Source organism: Passer domesticus, chromosome 6, assembly GCF_036417665.1.
Source record: "Passer domesticus isolate bPasDom1 chromosome 6, bPasDom1.hap1, whole genome shotgun sequence".
Classification (NCBI taxonomy): Eukaryota; Metazoa; Chordata; class Aves; order Passeriformes; family Passeridae; genus Passer; species Passer domesticus.
The window spans coordinates 31,490,973-31,513,493 of NC_087479.1; the positions used below are offsets into that span (position 1 = coordinate 31,490,973).

General features: G+C 38.1%; 1 protein-coding gene across 5 annotated transcripts in view; it reads right to left on the reverse strand.

Annotated features, from left to right (window-relative positions):
* Positions 1-22,521, reverse strand: part of FMN1 (formin 1) — a 171,271-nt gene that overhangs the window by 110,498 nt on the left and 38,252 nt on the right. For 2 of the 5 annotated variants that reach the window (XM_064424140.1, XM_064424141.1), the window contains exons 3-4: positions 20,003-20,178; positions 8,436-8,553 (exon numbers count right to left, since the gene is read on the reverse strand). The exons of 1 other annotated variant lie outside the window; for it this stretch is intronic. In XM_064424140.1, coding sequence (XP_064280210.1) covers positions 8,436-8,553; positions 20,003-20,178 — 294 coding nt within the window. Of the gene's footprint in view, positions 1-8,435; positions 8,554-10,624; positions 12,032-20,002; positions 20,179-22,521 lie in introns of those variants that run through there. 2 more of the 5 variants (XM_064424142.1, XM_064424144.1) reach the window with 2 other exon arrangements.

The following is a 22,521-nucleotide window of genomic DNA, read 5'->3' on the forward strand; positions in this document are numbered from 1 at the left end:
TGCTTTTCCTAATGCAGAGAAAACTGAACATGAAATAAAATTTGGATGTTTTGGACAACTTACATAATCAAAATGTCTAATGTATGCTCAGTTTTATCATCACACACAGAACTTTTCTGAACACAAAGCAACAACAATGTTTACAACTGTACTCAATACATGCTCATGAAAATCTTATAATACTGACAGTGCTCCACTCTTCAACATTTCTAAAATAAAAGATATAAGCATTCACTGGTCAATCTGGTGACCTGAAAATTCGACCTACAACCCCAGAAATGCTGGATAGGATGGGTCACAATGTTTCAAAAGGAAATTTTCATTTTTCAAAATGGTTGCAAAAAGCAAATACACATATTCAAATATTATTCAGTATTATTCTATTGTGTTCACAACTGTGCAATGCAAGAAATACCTTTTCTTCTTTGGTAATAAAACAACTTACCTACTTAAATAATTTTAAATAAAATCTTACATGAAAACCTTTCCCACAGAAATCTCCATAATTCACATTTCAAGTATATGGGTTACTCCTCAAACTTTACACAGCAATTTAGGAAACTTCTCTGTCATAATCTCAAAACTTCATGTAGAAAGCAGAAGCTTTGAAGTTAAATGACATACACAGCCACTTCTGGTCAGTACACTCATTTTTGTAAAAAGCCATACATATTAAACTTGTTGTGTGGAAACATGCAAAATAATGTTAACATAATTTAAAGGTAATTAGAGAACAAAAGCTAGAAAACTTTAGTACAAGTTTCTACCTTTCTTGAAGTGTACCATACCCTGTAGTATAGAGAAAATCATTAACTTATAATTGTACTGATTCATTAAATTTCAGAATAGTGAGGGTTTCTTAATGTTTTCTCCCTGTGTGGTAACCCCTTGGTCCCATTTTCAACACTTCCCTTTACTACAGCATTTGTTTCCTCCTCTATTTCCCCATGCAGTTCTCATCTTTAACCACCGGGTGTCAGAAGGGAACCTACTCACCACAGCTACACCTTTTTAATTACATTTTGTTTATTTTTACAGATGCGACCTTTCAGGCTTTCTCAGGCTACAGTCATAAAACAGTAGCAAATTTTCAGGCTTTTCTTTCAATAAAAATAGACACGAGCAACTTCCAAAATCTAATTTGTTCAGTCTTGGACTGGTTTTTATAGAGCAGAGCCACATTTAAGCATCCTTTTACAACTAGGAAATTAAAATTTATTTATGCTCAAAGAAATTCACAAAGTTACCCACTTTTTAGGAATAGAGGATTGGATAAAATAATACTGCATGTTGTTTGAAAGCATGATTCTAATCCTCCTTCCCTCAACCCCATTCCATCTATTCCTATCCACCCTCTCTTCTTTAGTTACCACTGAACTTGAACTCTTTTACAGACCCATAATTCCTTACAGGTAAGGATGCCGAATGCACAAACTGGGAAATGAGACATCCTTCACTTGAGCTTAATTTTTGTTTTGGTTTTGGGATTTTGTTTCATTTTTAAGACAAGGAAGAACTCTCCAAACCTAAAATTTCAAAAATTCTCAGCACCTTAAAGATTCTGGTATGGTGAAAATACGGCAGACGGGAGAAAAGGATCTGAATGAAGAGGGACTTGTGGAAAATAAATAGCCCAAAACAATCCAATAGTCCAGTATCCAAATACTGTCCAGATATTTAAATAATACAGACACCAGAGTAAACCTACTGCAGGACATGAAGTATCTTAAAAATAGCCACAGAATTCCCCAAGCATAACAGAACTGTATCCACTAAAAAACAGCTTCCTATGGAAAAGCCAGCACCCCCTTGATAGCCTGTGATGGAAATGAGGAAAATAGTTACTCCTCTTTCTGATTGCAAAGCAGTATAAAGCACTATTCAAAAGCAGTCACCTGAGTAACTTATCTGCCTGACCATTCCTCAGCTGTGCGGGGTTACAGTTACAGCTCATTTACCTGATAGCAGAGATGAATAGTTTCACTTGTCATTTCACCCTCCCAGAAAGGCAACACTAGAGGTACTGCTGCTGGGGACATTGAACACGAATTCTTTCTCAATAAACGTCCTACTTCATATTTACAAAACCAATCTCTTACAGGAGCACGCTCACCAAAGCAACATGGTAAACAAGTAACTCTTTTAACAGCACACTTGAGGAACAGATTTATTACAGAGTACATGTCTGTGCCATAGCACAGGGAGCAAACCTGGCAAGGCTAATATTGAATTTATCTAAAAAGAAATCCAAACAGCAGTTCTAAATGCAGGTGCAAATTTTCAGAAAGCATCACAACAAGTGAACAGCAAGAATGAAGAACAGGAAAGGGAATTCAGTAAAACTCAGAGGCATTTCTGTTACACAAAGGGCTTTATATATTTCAAAATAGAACCATGGAAATAAAATACAAAGTCATTCTTGTGTACACAATGGCTCTTTCATTGTGTTTCAATTATATAACAAGAATCATCTCGTAAAACCCTGTGACTTTTGGGTCTTGGCAAAATTGGATTGCTCAGGTGCATAGTGCAGTCTATATTTAAAAATTAAAACTACAGTAAAAGAAATAACTCACACAATTTGCCTTCATTATATTCAGGCAACAGATTAATCTTCGCACTAGGAAAATATTAAACTTAGAAATCAGCTTTCTACTTCAAGTGGACTAAAGCTGTTCTGTATGTGAATCTTAAGCATGCTAGTATCCGTGGCTACACATGTATGTGTACCTAGACATGGCTTTGGATTCTGCAAAACCTGTCCTTGTTATGCACCTGCTGCAAAACATGCACCCAGACTCAAAAACAGTAGGTCTCCTAAAATTACTGCATTTCTACACAGAGTATGCAATACAAAAATAAAGCAACGATTTTTATTGAAAAACTGGAGCATAATTCTTCTTCCCTCTCACCTTGTAAAAATATAAACCTTATATGAAGGCATGGACATTTTATCCCATGGCCTTAGATACAGTTACCATTCTGGAACTGTGAGGTTGGTCTGGGCTTTGTTCTTTAGATTTAAATTTGAAAAGTCAATATTCTTTCCTATTCTGCATCTCTATCTAATGCTAAGAGCCTATAAACAGAAAAGGAATTTAATTTTACTTGAAAAATAGGTCAGAATTCTTATACTAATTTTACGGATGGATAAACTGAAACTTGGAAAGGTTCCCAAAACTTTCCTGAAGCCATTCCAGAAAGTAGCAAAAGGACTGAAAATGGAACACAAACATCTTAAAAACAAATATTCTTCATCCACAGGTGCCTATCTTTTTGTTCCTGTCTCAAGAGGCACAGTATGAATGACTGTCAGCTGAGGTGGGGAGGGAAAAGCAAAGGGTATTTTTGTTGATTGATTGTTTTGGAGCATGGTTTTTGTTAGTATTTTCAATGTAAATCTTTGCCCAATACCTTCTGAATCCATCAAATCATAGCTTTAGCTATCATAAGTAAGGGGGAAAATTGTCATTGTTATTCTAGAATATGGTTAGCAATATGTTATTCTAGAGTATGGTTACCAAAATCTGGCTTGTAATAATACCCTCAGCTTCTCAAAAACACACAAGTGTATCTGTCTGATTATGAAACACCAAATTACATGCATCTATCATGCTACACAATAAATGCAGTAAAATGTAGTAAAATAATTCACAAAAACTTTTTGCACTCTGAGGTCACATCAAATTGATCAGTGATTCAATCACAAAAGCACTACCTTGAAGCAATGCAAAATATCCTGTTTGCTATACTGCTGCTTGATCTAATTCCCTACAGTAAAATTTATAACAGTATCTAACTAACTAGATTAGAACTAACACCACACTGAAATGAAATAAACCTAAATTACTAATATTTTGTTCTTTTTCTTTTACTTAGGATGAAACCAACTGTTGGTAGCCACTGTCACAACAATTTTCTTCAAGACACTTAACAGCAAACATTGTCTTTCTGTTAAAGACAAACTTTTCAAGGCCACAAAGGAAGCTTATGTTAAAGACAGATAAGAAATCATGCTCTTATCTCTCATCTTTTTGTTCCAATTATCATGCCATTCTTTCTCTCACATAAGCTGGTTATTCCCTGCATTTAGGGCATATGGCCCTACATCATGGCCATAAAGTGATTTTCTTGCTGGGAGCTAAGAGTATAGGGGATCAAGGATTTGATTTATTTGAGATTTAGCAATAAACCTCTGCCACTATTTTGTATTTCATTCACCATTTATGCAGGTATTTTCTGTCTAATAAGACCTGTGTTATACACCTCCTGATTTGCTAATTTACCCTGAAATTGTGCTTACATCCTCACAGACTGTTCTAGAAATTGTGGCATCATGGAGACAGCATTACCTCACTGCAGATTTAAAGATGATGAACAGACAGACTGTGAGAAAATTAAGTTTTTAAATGTTTTAAATTTGAATTTAAAAGAAAACACTGAATGAAAAAATGAAAAAAAACTCACTGAATGAATTAATTTTCCAAGTGGCTTTTTAAACATTTTTTCCTGCAGGAATGTCAAATACCTCTCTCTCTTATTACTTTTTATATTTCTGTTTTGCTAAGCAAAAGACTAAACTCCCTCTGTTGCATATAAGAGAACTAGTTTGATCCTGAAGGCTAAAATGGTACTGTTAATAGGAATAACAGAATCTGTATATCCATACCACCTTAATGTGGAGACTGTTCTTCAAACATAAGTAGTTTCAGGAGCTGCAGAACCCATGCCTGAACTCCTTTTCTGGGACAGGTGTTTGCAAGTGCTGACCAAGTCATACACAGTAGCTGAGATACTCATTATATGTGGATTCAATGTGATGTAGTATCACAGATTAATTTCTTCAGTATAGACATGAATTTGTCTCCTCTATCTGGCTAGATATTTTCACCACACATAATGGCTGACATATCTACCCTTCTGTCAGAGTTAATGCTCAAAAATGTGGGAAGTCTCTCCAAGAATTAGGGAGGAAAAACAAAAAAAAACCCCTTAAAATGAAAGCAGAGGAACATAAATTTAGGACCAAAAATATATGCACAGAAATGTCTTTGATTCCATGGACTAACTACAAACTAAAGTACCCTTTTTCTACTCTTCCAGGACACAGATGTAGTACAGACTTTCTGGACTTCAGCTATTTTAGACACACTTCAAAGAAGTTCCAGTTTCTCTAGAGAATCATGCAAGCAGCTTGTGCTAATTACAGAGAGCCAGTTGACAACATAGTCACTTGCTCTATGGAAACACATGCATTAAAGAATTAAGAAAACATAAATTAAACCAAAATATTGCAACATCATCCATTCAATTAAAAATTAACAACTCAAGATTCGGATACTGCAGGAGACAATATTATGACTGCACAAGCAGTTATCAAATGCATGAAGAAAGCCTGGTGCTCAGTTGTATCCCTAACTTCTTTAATTCTAATACTCCTAACAGACCTAGCCAGCCTCACACACGTGTTCCTTGTTATGTCCATTTGCTTTTCAGTTCCTTTCCCACACATCAAGCCAGACTATGAGCCTCAGGAGGGAGTTAGCTACTCCTCCAAGCTGCTGTGAGTCATTGTGATGTCTGCTGCGTAGGCCAAATTAAGCCTGAATTTCTTGCTTCCACTAGGCAACAAGAACAATGAGGAAAAACATGACAAGGAGGTGAGAAAAGATCAAAAAGACAGGAATACTCTCCCTCTATATCCCTACCTTCCTATCATAGTTGTCATAGTGCATGGTGATGAAGAAAGTAAATCAAAGACACAGTGCAGAACTGCAAAAAAGATTACTGTATTCCAACTTTCAAGTTTTCAGTCGTACTTAAATCCTATTTTACCATGACAAATGAAAAAAACAAACATGTTACCTCAAAATATATGTATATATTCATGTACCATGCTAGAAGTACAAAGATGAATGCTGACAAATTTATCTTTGGATATGAACATATATTTTGTCTAAGCCTAAAATAAAGCTGTGCTAAATGAATTCTTAGCTAATAATTCATCCTCTTATTATTGTTTTTATATACATTCCTATTGTTTTGGTAGATTCAACCCTTAATCACAGAAATTTAAACACTAACAGAAATTATTGACTGAAGTTAATAAAACAAATCACTTCAGCATTTTTTGAGATATGGATAAAGCAATATCAGTAGAGGAAGACTAGAATCACAAACATCCCTGCCACACACAATTTTTGAACTCTATTCGGAGATCAAGAATTTTCTTCGTAGTCAGGACAAGACACTGAGGTAAGAAATAGGGTTTTTGGTTTACATAAGTCAATTTAAATAATGCAGATGATTAACCTGCATTATAACTTATTTTTAAGAAGCCGACTTGTTAAAAGGGGGTCAAGAAATGTCTAAATTATTGGTGGCTGGAAGGGAATTTTGGATGTGGAGGGGCACGAGGGGAAATGCCAGTATACACATGCACTTTGAAGTTACCTACTACTGTCAGAGAGAAGATTGTGAATTTAGAAGTTTTGCTGTATTGCCACATTCATATTCATATAAAACCCCACAAACCCCAGCAGTAAGATCAACATTGAATATGAACCTTACTCCTGTAACTGTATCATCACAACTCATGAACAGCACCTTGCTTCACTTGTAGGTGACTCTATAATTTCATTTCTGCGCACAATGCTTTAGAACAAGTCCTCAGAACAGCCAATCTAAGCGATCCATCATGTGCAACTTACAACTGCTTTCTGGGCATCCCTGAGCAGCTGAAAGAAACCAACCTGCCAATCTCTGCAGCACACCTATAACTTTACTGCAGACTTAACCTAGCCTTAACATGCAAACACAGTCTTTGCCTGTTTCCTTTAAAAGCACTGCTTCCATCTCATCCCAGCTGAATCACCAGCGGTTTGTTTTCATTCAAATCCCTCTGCCAGACGCTGGAGCAACTAATGAACTGCAGAATCTGGTCTTTAAAAATTTGACTTAGCAAACAAACCATCAACATGCTGATGACACTACCACCCAAAATATCACAGTAACAAGAGTAACAATTTACATGGGCTCTAAGCCAGTTTGTCTTTCCTATTCAAATTTCAAGAAAGCATGACCTAATTCCTCTACAAGCAGTAGAATCTGGAGCTTTTGTTAATTCAGTTTTCTTTTTTTTTTTTATTTAAGCATATGTTTTGCCACAGATGATTACAGTCATTAGAAGGAAAAATATTTGTTTGGGTAAAATTAAATATAGCAAGCATATAGCTTATAATAAAAATCTAAGAGTAACATCAACTTGCCAACAACTCAATACCTGTCCTGGTCATCTAAGTAAAAGACTCCCAAATTCAGACCAATCAGATGAACCATAAATTCAATTCTATACATTTAATTCAATTCTATATATTAGAACCACATTGTTTCCATCAAGCCAAGTTTTCTCAATCTTCCAACAATTTTTACACTTCCAGTATCATTCCCATGTTACAAAAAAGGAAATATTGATACAGAGAAAACTGAAAGAAGAGGGAGAACGACTAAACAATAAAAAGCAGTAGACAGAACAAACAGGAGTACTGTTTCTCAAATACAAGGTCAGATGGATATCCACTGGAATTAGAAAGAACCACACAGCATTACCCTGAACAATTTCTCACAGCAAAGTAGTATAAAAACTTTTTTTTAGTTCCACTTAATACTTTCTAGGTGGTATTTTCTAAAATTTCCAGGTACCTGAAGAAGAGATGGCCTATTGTCTTTCACTTTAATATTTCAGTTTATGATTAATTTCTGAATATAAACGACTTCCTATTTTACATTCAAGAATAGAAATTTGAACAGAGTTGTGGTGGTTAAAATAACCACTTTCTCCCTTGTAAGTATGTTATGTAAATATCTAAATAACAAAAAAGCTGAAGAAATATTTTTCTGTGGAAAGCTTATCTGATAATTAGCATTGCACTTTGGACATACCCTTTCATACACTTGCATAGGACAATATGTGGCTAGCTATAGAAGTGGCCTGACTGGATATGAGCATTCCTCTGTTCATACACATGTTGCAATAATGGTGTTATTTTCATTCTGGACAGTACCTGACGAAGCCAGACCAGAGTTCAGCAGGGGGCTGCCCTCTGCACCCAGGCATCAGAAAAGGCAGTCACTCAACTACTATCACCAATCTGTCACTCATTTGAACAAAATACCACTGGCAATTGATAACCTAATTTATCAAGAAAACCCACTTCTTTCCTCACAAATTTGTACAGGCAATTTTCTATAATATTTAGCCATTCACATTTAAAAATCAGATGCAGAATTAATAAATAGTAGTAAACCACACATATGAAACATAAGGTCTGTTTCTCCAGATAAGAAAATACCATGACTTATCACCATCTCTGTATGAAACAAGATTAAAAATGTCAGAAACTAATTTCTGCAAATGCTTCACCTCTTTGTTTTACCTGCTTCTGTGTACTTCAATCCTACTTTTACTTCTTCATGATTTGCTTTTGGTGGCGGCCAGACAGTCTGGAGTCTCCCTGGAGTCTTGTCATCTTGCTCTGAGGGACTCAGGTCAGGCTGTTAAAATTACACAAGAAAAAATTAAAGTCTGCAGTATCAATTGATTCCAAACAGCAACTGCCATGCTTAGCTCTACACATGTGCTCCAGAAAGACTATCTGTCTCATTGTACTGATTGATACAGTGCTCAGTTGGTTGGAAGGGAAATAAATAAATCAGTGTAGAAAAATATTTTTGAGGAGGAAAGTAGCATAATGCATGTGACATGCAGTGATTTGTAGAATTTGTTCACATCACTGTGGAGAGCTGTTTATCCTTTCATGAACCACAGAGGTGGTCAAGAATGTTAGGGTTTTTTCCTGTATCTTTCTTCCAGAGTGAAATATTCCATAGTGTGCTCCTCTTACAAGTAAACATTAGCACAATTCACCTAAGACATCATTTGACAATATAATTTTCTGGAAGCAGAGCTAGTTTATGAAATTTCTGCCCCACCCCCTGCAGATTGCTCAGTCCACATACCAGGTAATACTGCCACATCAAAGTAATGCTGCAGCTGTTAATGGGACTCCACTGTCAACTGGAATGCTAAAATAACTCTTTAAATGGGGAAGAGGTGGAGGGGGAATGACCCACTAAACAAGCATTCTTTTAGAGGGATTTTTTGGTGGATTTTTATATCTACAATATTTATGTAATCTTATTTTCAACATGTTACTACAATTGAATAGACACAACTGCAACAACAGTGAAACTCTTTATCAAAATGGCCCCATAAACGGCCCACAGGAGCAAGGGAAAGGGAAGGCTAGACCCTTGGCTCGGGCTTTGCCCTGAGAAAATACAGATTTGCACTAGACTGGACATTAAGCAGACATTTATAAAAGCCACTCCTGCTGACTCCTGTGCCTCCTCCCTCACTGTGTGTGATGACAGCTTCCCAAATAGGTTTGCTGAGAGCCACAGGAACGCTGACGCCAGCACAGCGACTGGTGTAAGCAGGAAGGAGCAAGCCAGGGATGGGAAGGGCACACTCAGACTGCACTTGCTGTACATTCCACAGCCAATGAATACCTGTTTTCTCCTCCCCATAGGTCATTTACTACAAACTGGTATTATCAGTCTACCCAAGTGTTGACCAGGATTCTTTACATGGTTTTTTTTATATTATGTAAGAATAAAAATTTGAAAGAGAGTATAACCAACACAGAATATTAACTTAAGTAGTTTCAGGTTTAAGGTCCAATCCTGAAAATAGAATCTTTCAAGTAATTGCCCTTTCAGCCAACAATAGTCTCCTGGGCTGATTACATCTGCCAAAGATGTGGCTGTAAGAATTTTGGGTTGGGGGAATGCCAACCCAAAGGTTACTCATTTAATTAAAGAGTTCAAATCATATTCAAAGTCATTTATGATTGTATGAAAACTTTGCATTGCCTTCTTTTTTTTAATATAATAACTACATCTCCATATGCCTAAGAGCATTAACCTTGCAAACACTTACATTCATCAAAAACTTGAGTTGTCTAATTGAAATCACTAAGTCACACCCGGATAAGGTTAAATGCTTATCAATATTTGAAAAGCCAGATATATGCATGTAAACAAGAAGAAAAAACTTCCTGTTCTAGGTCTTGAGCTGAAAATCACCCATAATTTCTTGTAACAACTCTTATCATACAATTATTCCTACAAGTAAAATGAAACACTACTTATAAAAATAAAATACTCAATGAAAGAAAACACAGCGAGATTCAGAAACTGTTAAATAATATTACAGTAAATATCTGCAGCATCAAACTGATTTAAAACCATAATTAACATACGGAGAACTGTTATGTAGAGATCTTTTAATATCAGAAACTGACTGTTAAGTTCTCACTTCTAATTGACAGGCTTTTACTGTTGCCATCACTTGTGGCTGAATTCTGCCTCAACTGCAGATGATCAAAAATTCTGACAAATTAGCCCCAAGATTTCCTAGACTGAGAATCCAAAATATGAGATTTCCAAAAGGAAGCAATTCTGACATTTTGATCTCAAGTCCCCACCGATAATATTTAAACAAGAAATTATTTTTTAATCCTTCTACTTCCAGACCTTAGGAAGAAAAATTAATTCAACCTACAGATTTGTCTGATGCTCCATCCCCAGGTTTTGATTTTGACCTTTCAAACACAGCTTTCAAGGACTCTTTTTCATTTCTCATTTTGCGTTTCAGGGCTTCCAGCTCTGAAGTATCTGCAGTTGTTTCTTTCTTGGGAGGTCGCGTGAATAAGGCTTTAAAGGCATCCAGTGCAGATTCAGCAGGGCTTGATTTTATCTCCTCAGAGGGAAATCGTGGTTCTCTTTTGCTGGAGGCTTTGTTCTCTTGAGCTTCATCACTGTCCTCGGTCTCCCCAGATCCCTCACCAGAGTCCTCAGTTCTATCTTCATTCTTGGAGACGTCTATGTTTAACAAGTGCGAGAGTTGTTCTAGGAAAGTGGGATTTGCTTTAGGTTCAGATGATTTTTTTTTAATGGTCAAACCTGATGCAATACTGGATTTCTTAACAGGCTGTCGTAATTTAAGCAGAGCTAAATCATTCTCCCTTGGTTTAATTTCTGTAACAGTTTCCCCATCTTCTGTGGTTAGTCCCTTTTTCCTGACACGTAGTCCACTGAAGAAAGCAGGGAGCTGGAAAGTCTTTTCAGCCAGTGCTGTTTTTTGGAGTGATATATTATCAACGGAAGGTCTTTGTTCTTCATCTGAAAGTTCTTGAGGGCATTCCCCTGTAGCAAGCAAATGAGTGAATTGCTCATCCATTAACATTCTGTCTTTTCCATTGGAGTCATACTGTAGAATACCATCCAGCTCTTTTGGGAGCTGCTTAGAGAATGGTGGGTGTAACTCAATGTCATCTGTATCCACAGTGTCATCACTGTTGCTGTACCCTTCTGATTCTGACTCTTCCTTTTTTTGATTGCTGTTGTCCAAGGCCTCAGCAGACAAAGGAGCATTTTTTAGCCCATATTTGCTTGTGTTGTTCTCATCGGTGTCTAGGTCCTTATTCTCTGTGTCCGATTCTGTGTCACTTGTTGTATGAACCAAAGTACCTTGCACAAGAATAGCATCCTTGTCATCATTGTCAGATTCAGACAAAGAAGTCTGAACAAACCTCAGATGCTGAAGAAGTAATTCATTTTGGTCAGCTAACTCCAGCTCCAGTCCTGCTTGTCTGCCAGACATTGGGTCAGCTTGGCCACTGGTACTATCCACGCTGTGCTGATTTTCTGAGTCCTCATTATATCCATTATCATTCCTCTCATGCCAGGTGTTAGCGTGAGTATTTATATTGCCGTGCAAAGGTTGAAATGCTTTAAGCACTGTTTCTTCCTTGGGAGCTGCAGATTCAAGCTTAGTTGTAAATCCGAGCAGCGTTTTCACAGAAAATGTAGTGAGTGGGTCAGGCTCGCTTTCTGCTGTGTTCTTCAGGTCCAAAAGCTGACTGCAGTCAGGCATCCCATTATGTTCTTCCATGTTGGGTGAAGTAGAGAATGGGTTGGCTCGCAGCAGTGCTGCTGCCTGCTGAGCCAACACTCACTGCGTGCATTCAGGCTGCCGGCGGGGCCGGCTGCCGGCGCTGCAACAGGCGGCCCGGCTCGGCTCGGCCCGGCCCGGCTCGGCTCGGCCCGCGCAGGCCGCCGGCCCCCCGCGCTCCCGGCCGGGCCGCCCCGCCGCTCCTTCCGCCCCGGCCGTCGGGGCTCCCGCTCCGCCAAGGGAGCAGCAGAACGACCCACCGTAAAAAGCAGTTCTCGGCAGCGTCTGGAACTTGTTCCCTCGCACAAGACGGCTTTGTCACAGCACTAACCTCGGCTGAAGCCCGGCCGGTGCTCCCCCGGCGCTCGCACCCCGACGGGCCGGGCGCCCCCGGCTCCAGCTACTGCAGCCGTCCCGCCGGGCCCAGCGCGCCGCGGCTGCTCCCTACTTCCTTGTCCCGGTGCGCCAGCGCTGGGTGGTTTTCAGCAGAAAATTCCTGACGGATTCCTTTGCATAGTCTTTCCACTAGGATAAAGAACTTCTTTTGTAAATCCATAATCACCAAAAAATGTCAAATGGAAACCCGAGCTAACGACTCTGAAGCTTCCTTTGCCCCCTCCTGAAGCTCTTGGAGAGCCCCCAGTGCCCGGCCGGGCAGAGGCAACTCGGGTGAGCGCCCTTGAAGCAGAGGAAAGTAGGAAAAAAAGAGACTCTCTTCCGATTTGCTGGAGGTTTCATCTGGAATGCAGATTTCAGCCTCCAGGGCCATGAACAAAAACCAACGAGACTGGTTTCATATTACCACTGTCCTTGCCCTGCACAGCTCCTGCCGAGAGGTGCAGGCAGGTACTTATCAGAGGCTGCGGCCGCGCCCAGGCACCGGGAGCGCTGGGCGGCGGAGAGCGGCCCGCGCCCGCGAGGCCCAAATTAACTGTTCAGGAATCGGACAGCCCTGTCCATCCAGCACCAGCCTCGGACGGGTCCGAACCACAACAATCTCTGTGATGATTTTCACAGACTTTACTGCTATATGCGTGAGATTTGTTTAGCTGAAACGAACAAGAACACTTGAAATGTACAAAATTGTCTGACTCAACGTTAACAGAAACTACCACGGATACTATGTATTTTTTTATCAATACAGATGGAGAAAGTGCAAAACACTCTTAAGCACTATCGACATTCAGAAGTCAGTAACATTCGGAGCAGGTTTCCATCACAAGCCTCCGCTTTCGGTACTTTTGTTTTATTTACCCAAGTTAAAGGGTCATTCTACAGTCATCCATTTAGCTGTGATGAGTAATCTTAAGCAAGCAACATGGGGAAAGCTGTCCTTCACAGGGAAATCAGCTGCAGATCACACTGCTGTATATGATTACCAAAAAACTTTTTTTGGAAAGCTGAGTATTATAGCCAAAAAGCAACAACAATGTATCCCAAGACACTTAGCTTTTGGTTTAATGTTTAAAAATGTAGACTGTACAAAACCCATTTGTTTGTCAACAGCAAAAGCAAAAGCCATTGGTATCTCCTGCAGGAACAAAGTTTCCTGAAAATCAGATTGTAATACTAAGGGCTTGGATGAAGCTTACAGACACCTTTTCAATTACAGGGTTGCATGCATACCTATAGACAAAGGGCAATGGAATCATTCCCATCTTTATCTGTGATTTCACAAGGAGCAATGTCTTCTGCCCTGCTGCCTGGCATTTCCTTAGCAAGCTCTGGACTTGCTTCTCTGCTATGCTTAATCATCAGGTGCCAAGGTCAGAAACAACTGACAGGCTCCCCTGGTTTCTAGGCTTAATATCACAAAAGGAAGCCCTATGTAAAGAAAGAGACACAGAGTCCCTACCACCCGCTATGCCAACCTATTCTTAAAATTCCAGGACTTATAAACAGGTGGAAGGAAGCTACCACAACACTGGTGACTTTCCCCAAGACAAAATTCCTTCAAGGCAAATCTAAAGCAATTCTAAATTCCATTTTATAGCAAAATAAATGGGGCAAAGTGACAATACTGAACCAAAGTTTTCTACATTTAAATGCACATCTGTTTTTATGTTCAATTACATGATTAATTGTTCATTGTTCTAATAAATTGTATGGTTACATCTTGCTTATTTATTTATGTTCCTACTTATTTGGGGTTTGATGGAGAAACATTAAATCATATTTTCAAGAATAGTCTTGTTAGTCACAAACAAAAATATACCTCTATGAACAACTTCATGATACCTTCTAAATATACTGATTCAGATTATGCCAAAATATTTACTCATCTCTTTATATTAAAATAACCCATACTTAGAATAAAACTCCCCTGTAATAAAAAAGGGTCACCAAGCTGTAACAATCCTATGAATAGAAGGCTAAGGATTACAGCCACTATTTAACTATTTAAGGTTTTAATGGACTTATGAAAAGTTTAGTTTAAAAGTGGACTTAAAGCAGGAATCTCATACTTTATGTCTAAACAACATCCCAACAAAATATAGCAGACCAGGATCAAATTAGAATTGAAAAGAATAGTGCTTTTAGTGTAAAGCTTAAGTGATACAATATATTGAGATGCTAGAAATCCCAGAGTTGAACAGTGAATAATTAAAATTCCAGAAGCTGAAATTCCAGAAGCTATATAGCCAGAGGTAATCTCACAAGCCTGCAGAAAATACTGCTTTATATGTACCTCTTTTTGTAGTAAACTCTAGGAAGTGTGGAGGAACTTTCAAGCTTTTGAGCTCTAGGATTAACAAGAAAACTCATCTCTACACATAAACCTTGAGAAATACTCAAAAACTGAAAGTCATTGCAATGAATGAGTTAGTCTCTGAAATTCCCCACAGAGTCCATAAACTCCCAGCCTAAAATATGGCTTTTGTAGAGACCTGCATCCTGCATTCTGATGATCAGCCAAGTGGAGAGTCCTTTGAGGGACTGAATAGCTGATAAGGAAATACATATTGGTTATTTACTCAATCAAGTGTTTTGGGGTAAAATACATACATCAGTATGTGCCCTTAATATTTTTATATAAAAGACAGGTCATCATTGCGATGTAAAATGAGATGGAGTCAGTTTGTTAGTAGAAGAGTTTTAATGCTGGGTGGATCTATCTCATAAGAAAAGTCTCTCTGAACAGGCTGTAACACTGCATCTAAAGGAGCAACTTCAAAATCTTTAGAAAAAATCAGTTATAATTATGTTACAGGCCTCTTTACTTAATAAAACTGACAACTCTCTGGTGCCTCAGAAAAGCCCTTAAAACTTGTCATAGCAACTTTCAAGGCAGTCAATGCACTAATTATACAAAAGGACAACCATTCCTCACAGTTTAAAGCACATTTAACAATCCACACCCTTTTTGACCTACATTTCATCACAGACAGAAGTCACACCCACAACACACTCTAGTTCTCTTCTTGAGGTGTCTAAAAGCTCACCTGAAGTAGGTTTTAAAACTGGCTTTGAAGAAAACACACACTAAGCCAGAATAAGGTCATCTAATTTCTACCATATGGCAGGACTCAACACTTCCTGACCCCTTATCTATTCAGATTGCCTTTTCAGATCACTGTAATAACAAACTAGATAAACATGAACAGGACAGAAATACATTCTACAAAACAGCAAGGTTGCTAAACTGAAAACAAATATTTTACTGTTTTTTCAAAATAAAGAACAACAAATCTAGAAAATTTTGCATAAATTCTTGAAAATAATCATAGAATCAAATATGCACCAATTGTGTCAGGCTTCAGAAGAGCCATGAGAAGTAGCAGGCTCTGTTTGTAGCTCAGGTGGCTTGAACAGATCTGAAGTTCAGCTGACACAGTCTGCCCTCTGCCCTGTCCTCAGCCTAACCTTTACTGTGCAGGTTGATAATGGTCTTAACATTCCCCTGCTCTCCTGTTTGTCTCTCCTGCTGATTACCTCATTTTAAACTTAGTATTTTAACCTGTTAAATGCTCTAGAATAGGAGAGGCAGGGAAGATAGAAGAAAAACTGTAAGGCCTTGATTTTCATCATTATTATCAGCCTTGTTACCTCACTTAGACCATTACGTGAACAGCTTTCCCGAGTTTTGGTGGATTTGGGTATCACCAATATAACTGCTTTAAATGTAAGTAATTAACTTAGATGTAGCAACAGAAACATAGACATGATAATTCTTGTCAGAATTCAGCAATGCATGATGTTAACAGAATGTGTGGGCACCAGACACTTTTGGTGTAGGGGTCTGTATAACCCATCTGTACAAATGCACAGTGTTTTTTAACATTTTCATCTAAATTCTGATTGATTTTGAGATATGGACTACTTTAGAGAATTTGAAAAAGCACTGTAATACCTATACAGTTATAAAAATCAGAAAGCACATTAAGAAACTCAGTTTACTATTTTGCAGGAGTGCATTCTGTATCAATAAATGCATGGAATATTAACCTGTAAAACCTATCATATGAAAAAAACAGTGGTAGATCTGAGACGGAAATTCTAGAAAGATATATTGATGGGTCTGGTTAATATGAGCAGACATACAAGTAACAAAGACAGAGAACAGAAGATCACTATTCACTGTGTAAGTAAGCTAAGTAAGATCTTTGTACATTAAGGCACAAAGGCTGGCACTTAGTGTTACAAAGAATGGAGATGAATTTTTAATCCTTTTCCTTCTCTAGGTTACTGTCTTTTCATCTTCTTTTCATTTCAACAGGCCTTTTGCTCCCCATCTACAATATGATATAGTAGTTTAAAGCTTAAACAAAAAGCTTTATATAATAAAACCCACATAGTTACATTAATTTACTATAATTTCTTAAGTAATTACTAACTGTTAATTGCAATTTTAGCTGCATTTTCACATCTCACTTATGTGCTTTTTTATCTGAGATGAAATGCTGTATAAAAAAATAGGGTGGAGTTTCATTTCTATTTTGTTTCATTACCTTCCATATCTCTGTATCTTCTCCCTGCCCAAGGTTTAAAATCTAATGCAAGATCTTTTTTCATGCTTCTGGTGTAGACAGTGCATTTAAAAGTCCTGTCAGAGTAGAATTCATTCACTCTCATCTACATTATCTATCGCCTTCCACCTAATAGAAACATAGAAACATCTTTTCAATAATGTGATGGACAAGCTGAGAAGGGCCAACGCGGACATTATGGGGTTAAACATGACTGAGTGCAAGGGGCTGCACCTGGCTCAGAGCAATCCTTGTTATCAGCACAGGCTGGGGATGAGCAGGTCGGGAGCAGCCCTGCCCAGAAGGACTTGGGGTGCTGGTGGCTGAGAGGCTGGACATGACCCAGCCATGGGCACTCCCAGCCCAGAGATCCAAATGTGTCCTGGGCTGCATCCAGAGCAGCGTGGGCAGCAGGGGAGGGAGGGGATTCTGTCCCTCTGCTCTGCTCTGCTGAGACCCCACTGCAGGGCTGCATCAGCTCCGGGGTGTCAGGAAGGACATGGGAGTAAGTTCAGATGAGGGCCAGGAAGATTAGATGGATGGAGCACCTCTCCTGTGACCACAGGCTGAGAGAGTTGGGGTTGTTCAGCCTGAAGAAGAGAATGGTCTGAAGAGATGTTATGGCACCTTTCAGTACCTGAAGGGAGCTACAAGAAAGCTGGAGAGAGACTTTTACAAGGACATGTATTTCTAGGACAAGGGATGACTTCAAACTGAGAGAGAGTAGGTTTAGATTAGATATTAGGAAGAAATTCTTTGCTTGTGATGGTGGTGAGGCACTGGAACAGGCTTCTTAGAGAAGATGTGGATGCTCCATTCCTGGAAGTGTTCAAGGTGAAGTTGGATGGGGCCCTGTGCAATCTGCTCTAGTGACAGGTGTCCCTGCCCATGGCAGGGGAGTTGTAAGTAGATGATTTGTAATGGCCATTCCAACCTGAACCATTCTATGACTCTATAATTCCATAAGCAAACACTAGTGTATCTATAGATGCACATACACAATTATACTATACATTAATGTTAGGGTGCTCCTAATTCAGAGCAAGCAAAGTTTTTCAATAAATAGCTTTTTCATAATTTTATTATTATAAAAGTAATTGTATTTTAAAACAATAGTGCCAAACTTTAGATCAGTCAGGCTAAAGATTTTCTTCTAAAAGAAGAAAAGGGCCATAGATAACATGACTGGGTGTAGTGCATCTGTGAATAAATAAATGGGTCCGTTTTAGATGCTGTTTCCTGGGAACATGATCTTAGCTTCAGAATTGCTCTCCAGATACCGGTTCCTTTTTTACCACAATTGTCTTGCTGTCCAGTCTGATGACTGCACAGGGAAGACAATATCTGGGTGCAACATCCCACCCTGAAGAGGAAGGGAACACCCAAGGGTTGTTGTCACCAGAGCAACTTGTGCAGCCTGGTTTTGGCCACTATCTTTCTTACAGGCTACTTCTAGCAGGGCTGCAGTTCAAACAGATTCTGATGGCACCAACTGCTGCAGCAGCCTTCTCACTATTGTTCTTTTGGGAACTCCTCCCTCAATCACATGAATTTATCTTGAAGAAGAAAAATAATCTTGGAGATACAAGGGCTCTGTAATTCAAATCAGAATTCTGTCCTTAAAGAGTCACAGGGAGTGAGCTGCAGGATAAAGTGTCTTGGTGGGTCCCTAGCAGTCCATCAGCCCATATTGAGCACCCTTTTTTTAAACAGAATTTAAGACTTTTGTTCTGAGTATTTTTAAAATAATGGAATAAATATTCTTCCTTCTTAACTACAAGAAACTGAAATTATTCAATTTTTTTCATAATGCAATTAATTAGATTTTTTGACATAAAATATTTCTTAAAAAATAGTAAGAAAGATGGAAACAAACTGTTTACTAATCTCAGATATTTCTTATTTTACTCAAAATGTTGCTCTTAAATGGCCTTCATTTGTAACTCCTCCTGCTCTATACAAGGACTTTTAAATACAGTTGGAGAATTCTCAAGGACTATATACCTCCTGTTGTAGCATATATTTCTAGCAGTGATAACAGCTATGTCACTGTTCCTCTCAGTTTAGTTATTTGTTTTCATCTCAGCAATTTATTACAAGGATAAACCTGTACCTTCAGGCTGATACAATACTATTGTAAATAATTAATTTAAGAAAAGAAAGTTAGGACAAAAAATCAATTTTATAACAAGATAAAGAGAATACCAACGGTGAATGTAAGCATTAAAAAGCATTTTAAATGTACTTCTAAGTCAATTCTTGTATTTCCACCAATAGATGTCACTCTTACACAAATTTTTCTTAGAGTTTCTTTGCACAAACTGTATTATGTAATCTAGTCTTTAAAGCAATTTCTTCCAGCCGTTCAATCCTTCCCATGTTTCTTTCCTCTTCTTCTACATTCTGTTCCCTTTCCTTCTGCCAAAACATGTCTCTCTAGGCCGCTTACTGCTCACCCTGGCAGCGTGTAAGTATTTCCAGCTACATTAAGCTGGCCTGACCTTATGATGAACTCAGGTTGCCCTCTGAAGCTTCATTGTTTCATACCCCAGGAAGTTTAGAAACTTTTCCTGTCAAGATCATGGCCAGTCTGGCTCCAGTGCCAGTTCAGCTTCTCCAAAACTCTGAGAAGCATCAGCCTGGCTCCCAGTGCTTCACACATGCACATGCACATGCACCTGTGCACAGGTGCACACACAGAGCCTGCTCCTGCAATGCATTTCCAGGAAGCAACTAATTTAAACTAAACATCCATCAAGATTTTAGAAATGGCACATCATGTATCTTAACCTATTTATATAAGTTCAAACATTTTCCATATGTATTGCTCTCAACTGCACAAAGACACATGGGCTCACAGACCATCTGGAAAACTGTATCGCATCCAAAACTTTGCAGTTTGTCAGATATTTTGGAACATGCTTTAAGACTGGCCCGAAATAAATGCATACCAAAAATGTAACTGTATATAATAAATGCTTGTTGAAATCCAGTATAGCATGAATACAGTCCTACTCACATTCAGTTCCAGGCTCAGATGCAGCACACTTCTGTTGATCTTCTCCTTCTCACTTGAATGAGGAAATGTGTTTGATTGCCCCAGTCTGCAATCCAGAACCCACGTATCTTCATCTCTCTTTGCCACATCCAAACTGGTCAGCCCTTCAGTGAAGTCATCCTTTAAAGCAGACTCTGCTGGGAGACCCAAATGAAATGAAATTAAATTAAATAATTCTATGCATCTGCACATAACTCCTGCATACAGAAAGTTCTGTATCTTTTTCAAACTCTGGTACACACTACCAACATGTGCAAATTCTCCTGTTTGTTCAAAGCACAACAGAATCGTATAAAGGGGGTACCAACTTTATTTTGACTCAGAAAAAATTTTTTTGTCCTTAAATTTTGTGTGTCAGATATAGCATAAAAAAAATGGGCTGCTTGTATTTCCCTCATATACAGACACAGACTGTGTGTAAGATGCTTGAGTTTCTACCTCTGCCAAGGCTCTCTTACTGGTCATTATAAATGTGCTCATTACACACACATATTTCAGAGGTGGGTGTGAAGTATAAAACTAAACTAAGGAAGGTCCATAAACTGATTTGATGAACTTTTTACCATTGGCTGAACACAGCCTTAGTAGGGATGGTGCCAATCCACTTCAGTCCCTTAGACCAAGTGCATAAAAAGCAGGGTCTTTCAATTAGAGATGATACTTAAGATTTTACCTTCTCCAGTAAGCTGAAAACATAGTGTCAGCCTGGTTTTGGAATGGTTTAGGTACAAACAGCCAGATTTAACAGGAGAGGTAAGAACAAAACCTGTCAGCCACGGGTGTACTCCTGCATATCATGCTGTGCAACCACTCAGCACTGTCCCTCCTGTTCACAACATTGCTGGTTTATTAGACCCCTCAAAATGTCTGTTTCTGCATGATAGCCTCCTCTTTAGCAATGAGAAAACCAATGAACTCCATGAAGTTAAAGTGTTCTCTGAAGTGTAATATCTGACATGAGATACATAACACCTCTTTTTATATTCTATAGGATATATACCTATATCCTCTTATGTATATACTCTTTCATATGCACAGACACATCCATCTTGGAACATTTTACTGGAAACTTCAGATATTAGTACAATTCCTTGCTGCTGCATATCATAGCTTTGCATTACAAAAGCAGCCCTGGAAGACTTTAAGGCCAGATTTGATGGATCTCTGAGAACTTAGTGAAAGATATCCTTGACCATTACACTGGGGGGTGGAACTAGATGATCTTTATGGTCCTGTTCAATACAGGCCCTTCTCTGATTCTAATAATGGCACTTACAATTTTGCCATTTTAAAAGCTTTATTTTCTTTTTCCCTAACTTTAAAAGATACTTTAAAAAGAGGCACTACAATTAGAATCTATATGTTTGCTTAAATATAGGATGATTTCAAACTTTCTGGTAGCTTACAGTTCAAATAATTTAGGTGCCACCCTGTATCAATAAGCATAGTAAAGTATAATACTTGATAAAATGACCAATAATCCAAAGTACAAGTCAGTTATTATTGTGTGAATATACTATCTTTCATCTTATTCAGATGAAATCTCAGAGTGAGATCCTATGAAAACACAGCATTTCTGCAGAAGAGCATTACATATATCTGTACACATTTTGAAATGATGCACTGCATATAATAAACTGTATCAAGATATTCAAACACAAGACAGCACATTTGAAGACATTCTCAGGTCCAGATGTGCTATCTTTTAGATCAGGGATCTAAAGAGATAATTGCTCTCTGACTTTCTGAGTCATTGGTTTTCTGTATATTTTTACACATTTGATAAAACATATATTTTGTTGGCCCTTATGCCATTATGTAAGTGTTGTGGTTTAACCTCAGCCAGCAACCAAATACCACGCAGCAACCGTGTATCCAAAACATAGCCCTGTACCAGCCACTGTGAAGAAAATTAAGTTTACCCCAGCTAAAACCTACTCATTAAGTAATTTTGATATTTAGAAAGCTTTAAGATCAGAAATACAAATATTATTCTTTTAATATTGAATACAAATATTACATCTATAATAAGCTGAATAAAATGTATTGGTTGAATTTTGACCTTGTTTTTGTTGCACCATACAATTAGCCCAGTTACCTCTAGCCACCCCCCTTTACATTATTATGACATGGAAAATACAAAGGAAGTCCCAGGTAAGTGGAGAGGAGAAAGTAAAAATCACCATTTTTAAGATAACTGGACATTATTTGTATTGTGTTAACAAACCTATCATGACAGGTTTTGGTGCTTCTCCTGATTTCTGTCACAGATCACTGCTACAGTTCTTGTGGGTATCTACTGACTTTTCATCACAACAAAAATTGGAATCCTGTCATATAACCTATAAAAACCATATATGCTTTCATAAAATAAATTAATACAGCATTAAAATGCAAATATACACAGTAAAAACCAGGAAATACTGCCATTTTTATTCAATGCTCTTTGGGAATTCATTTTACCTTTGTAATTACCAATT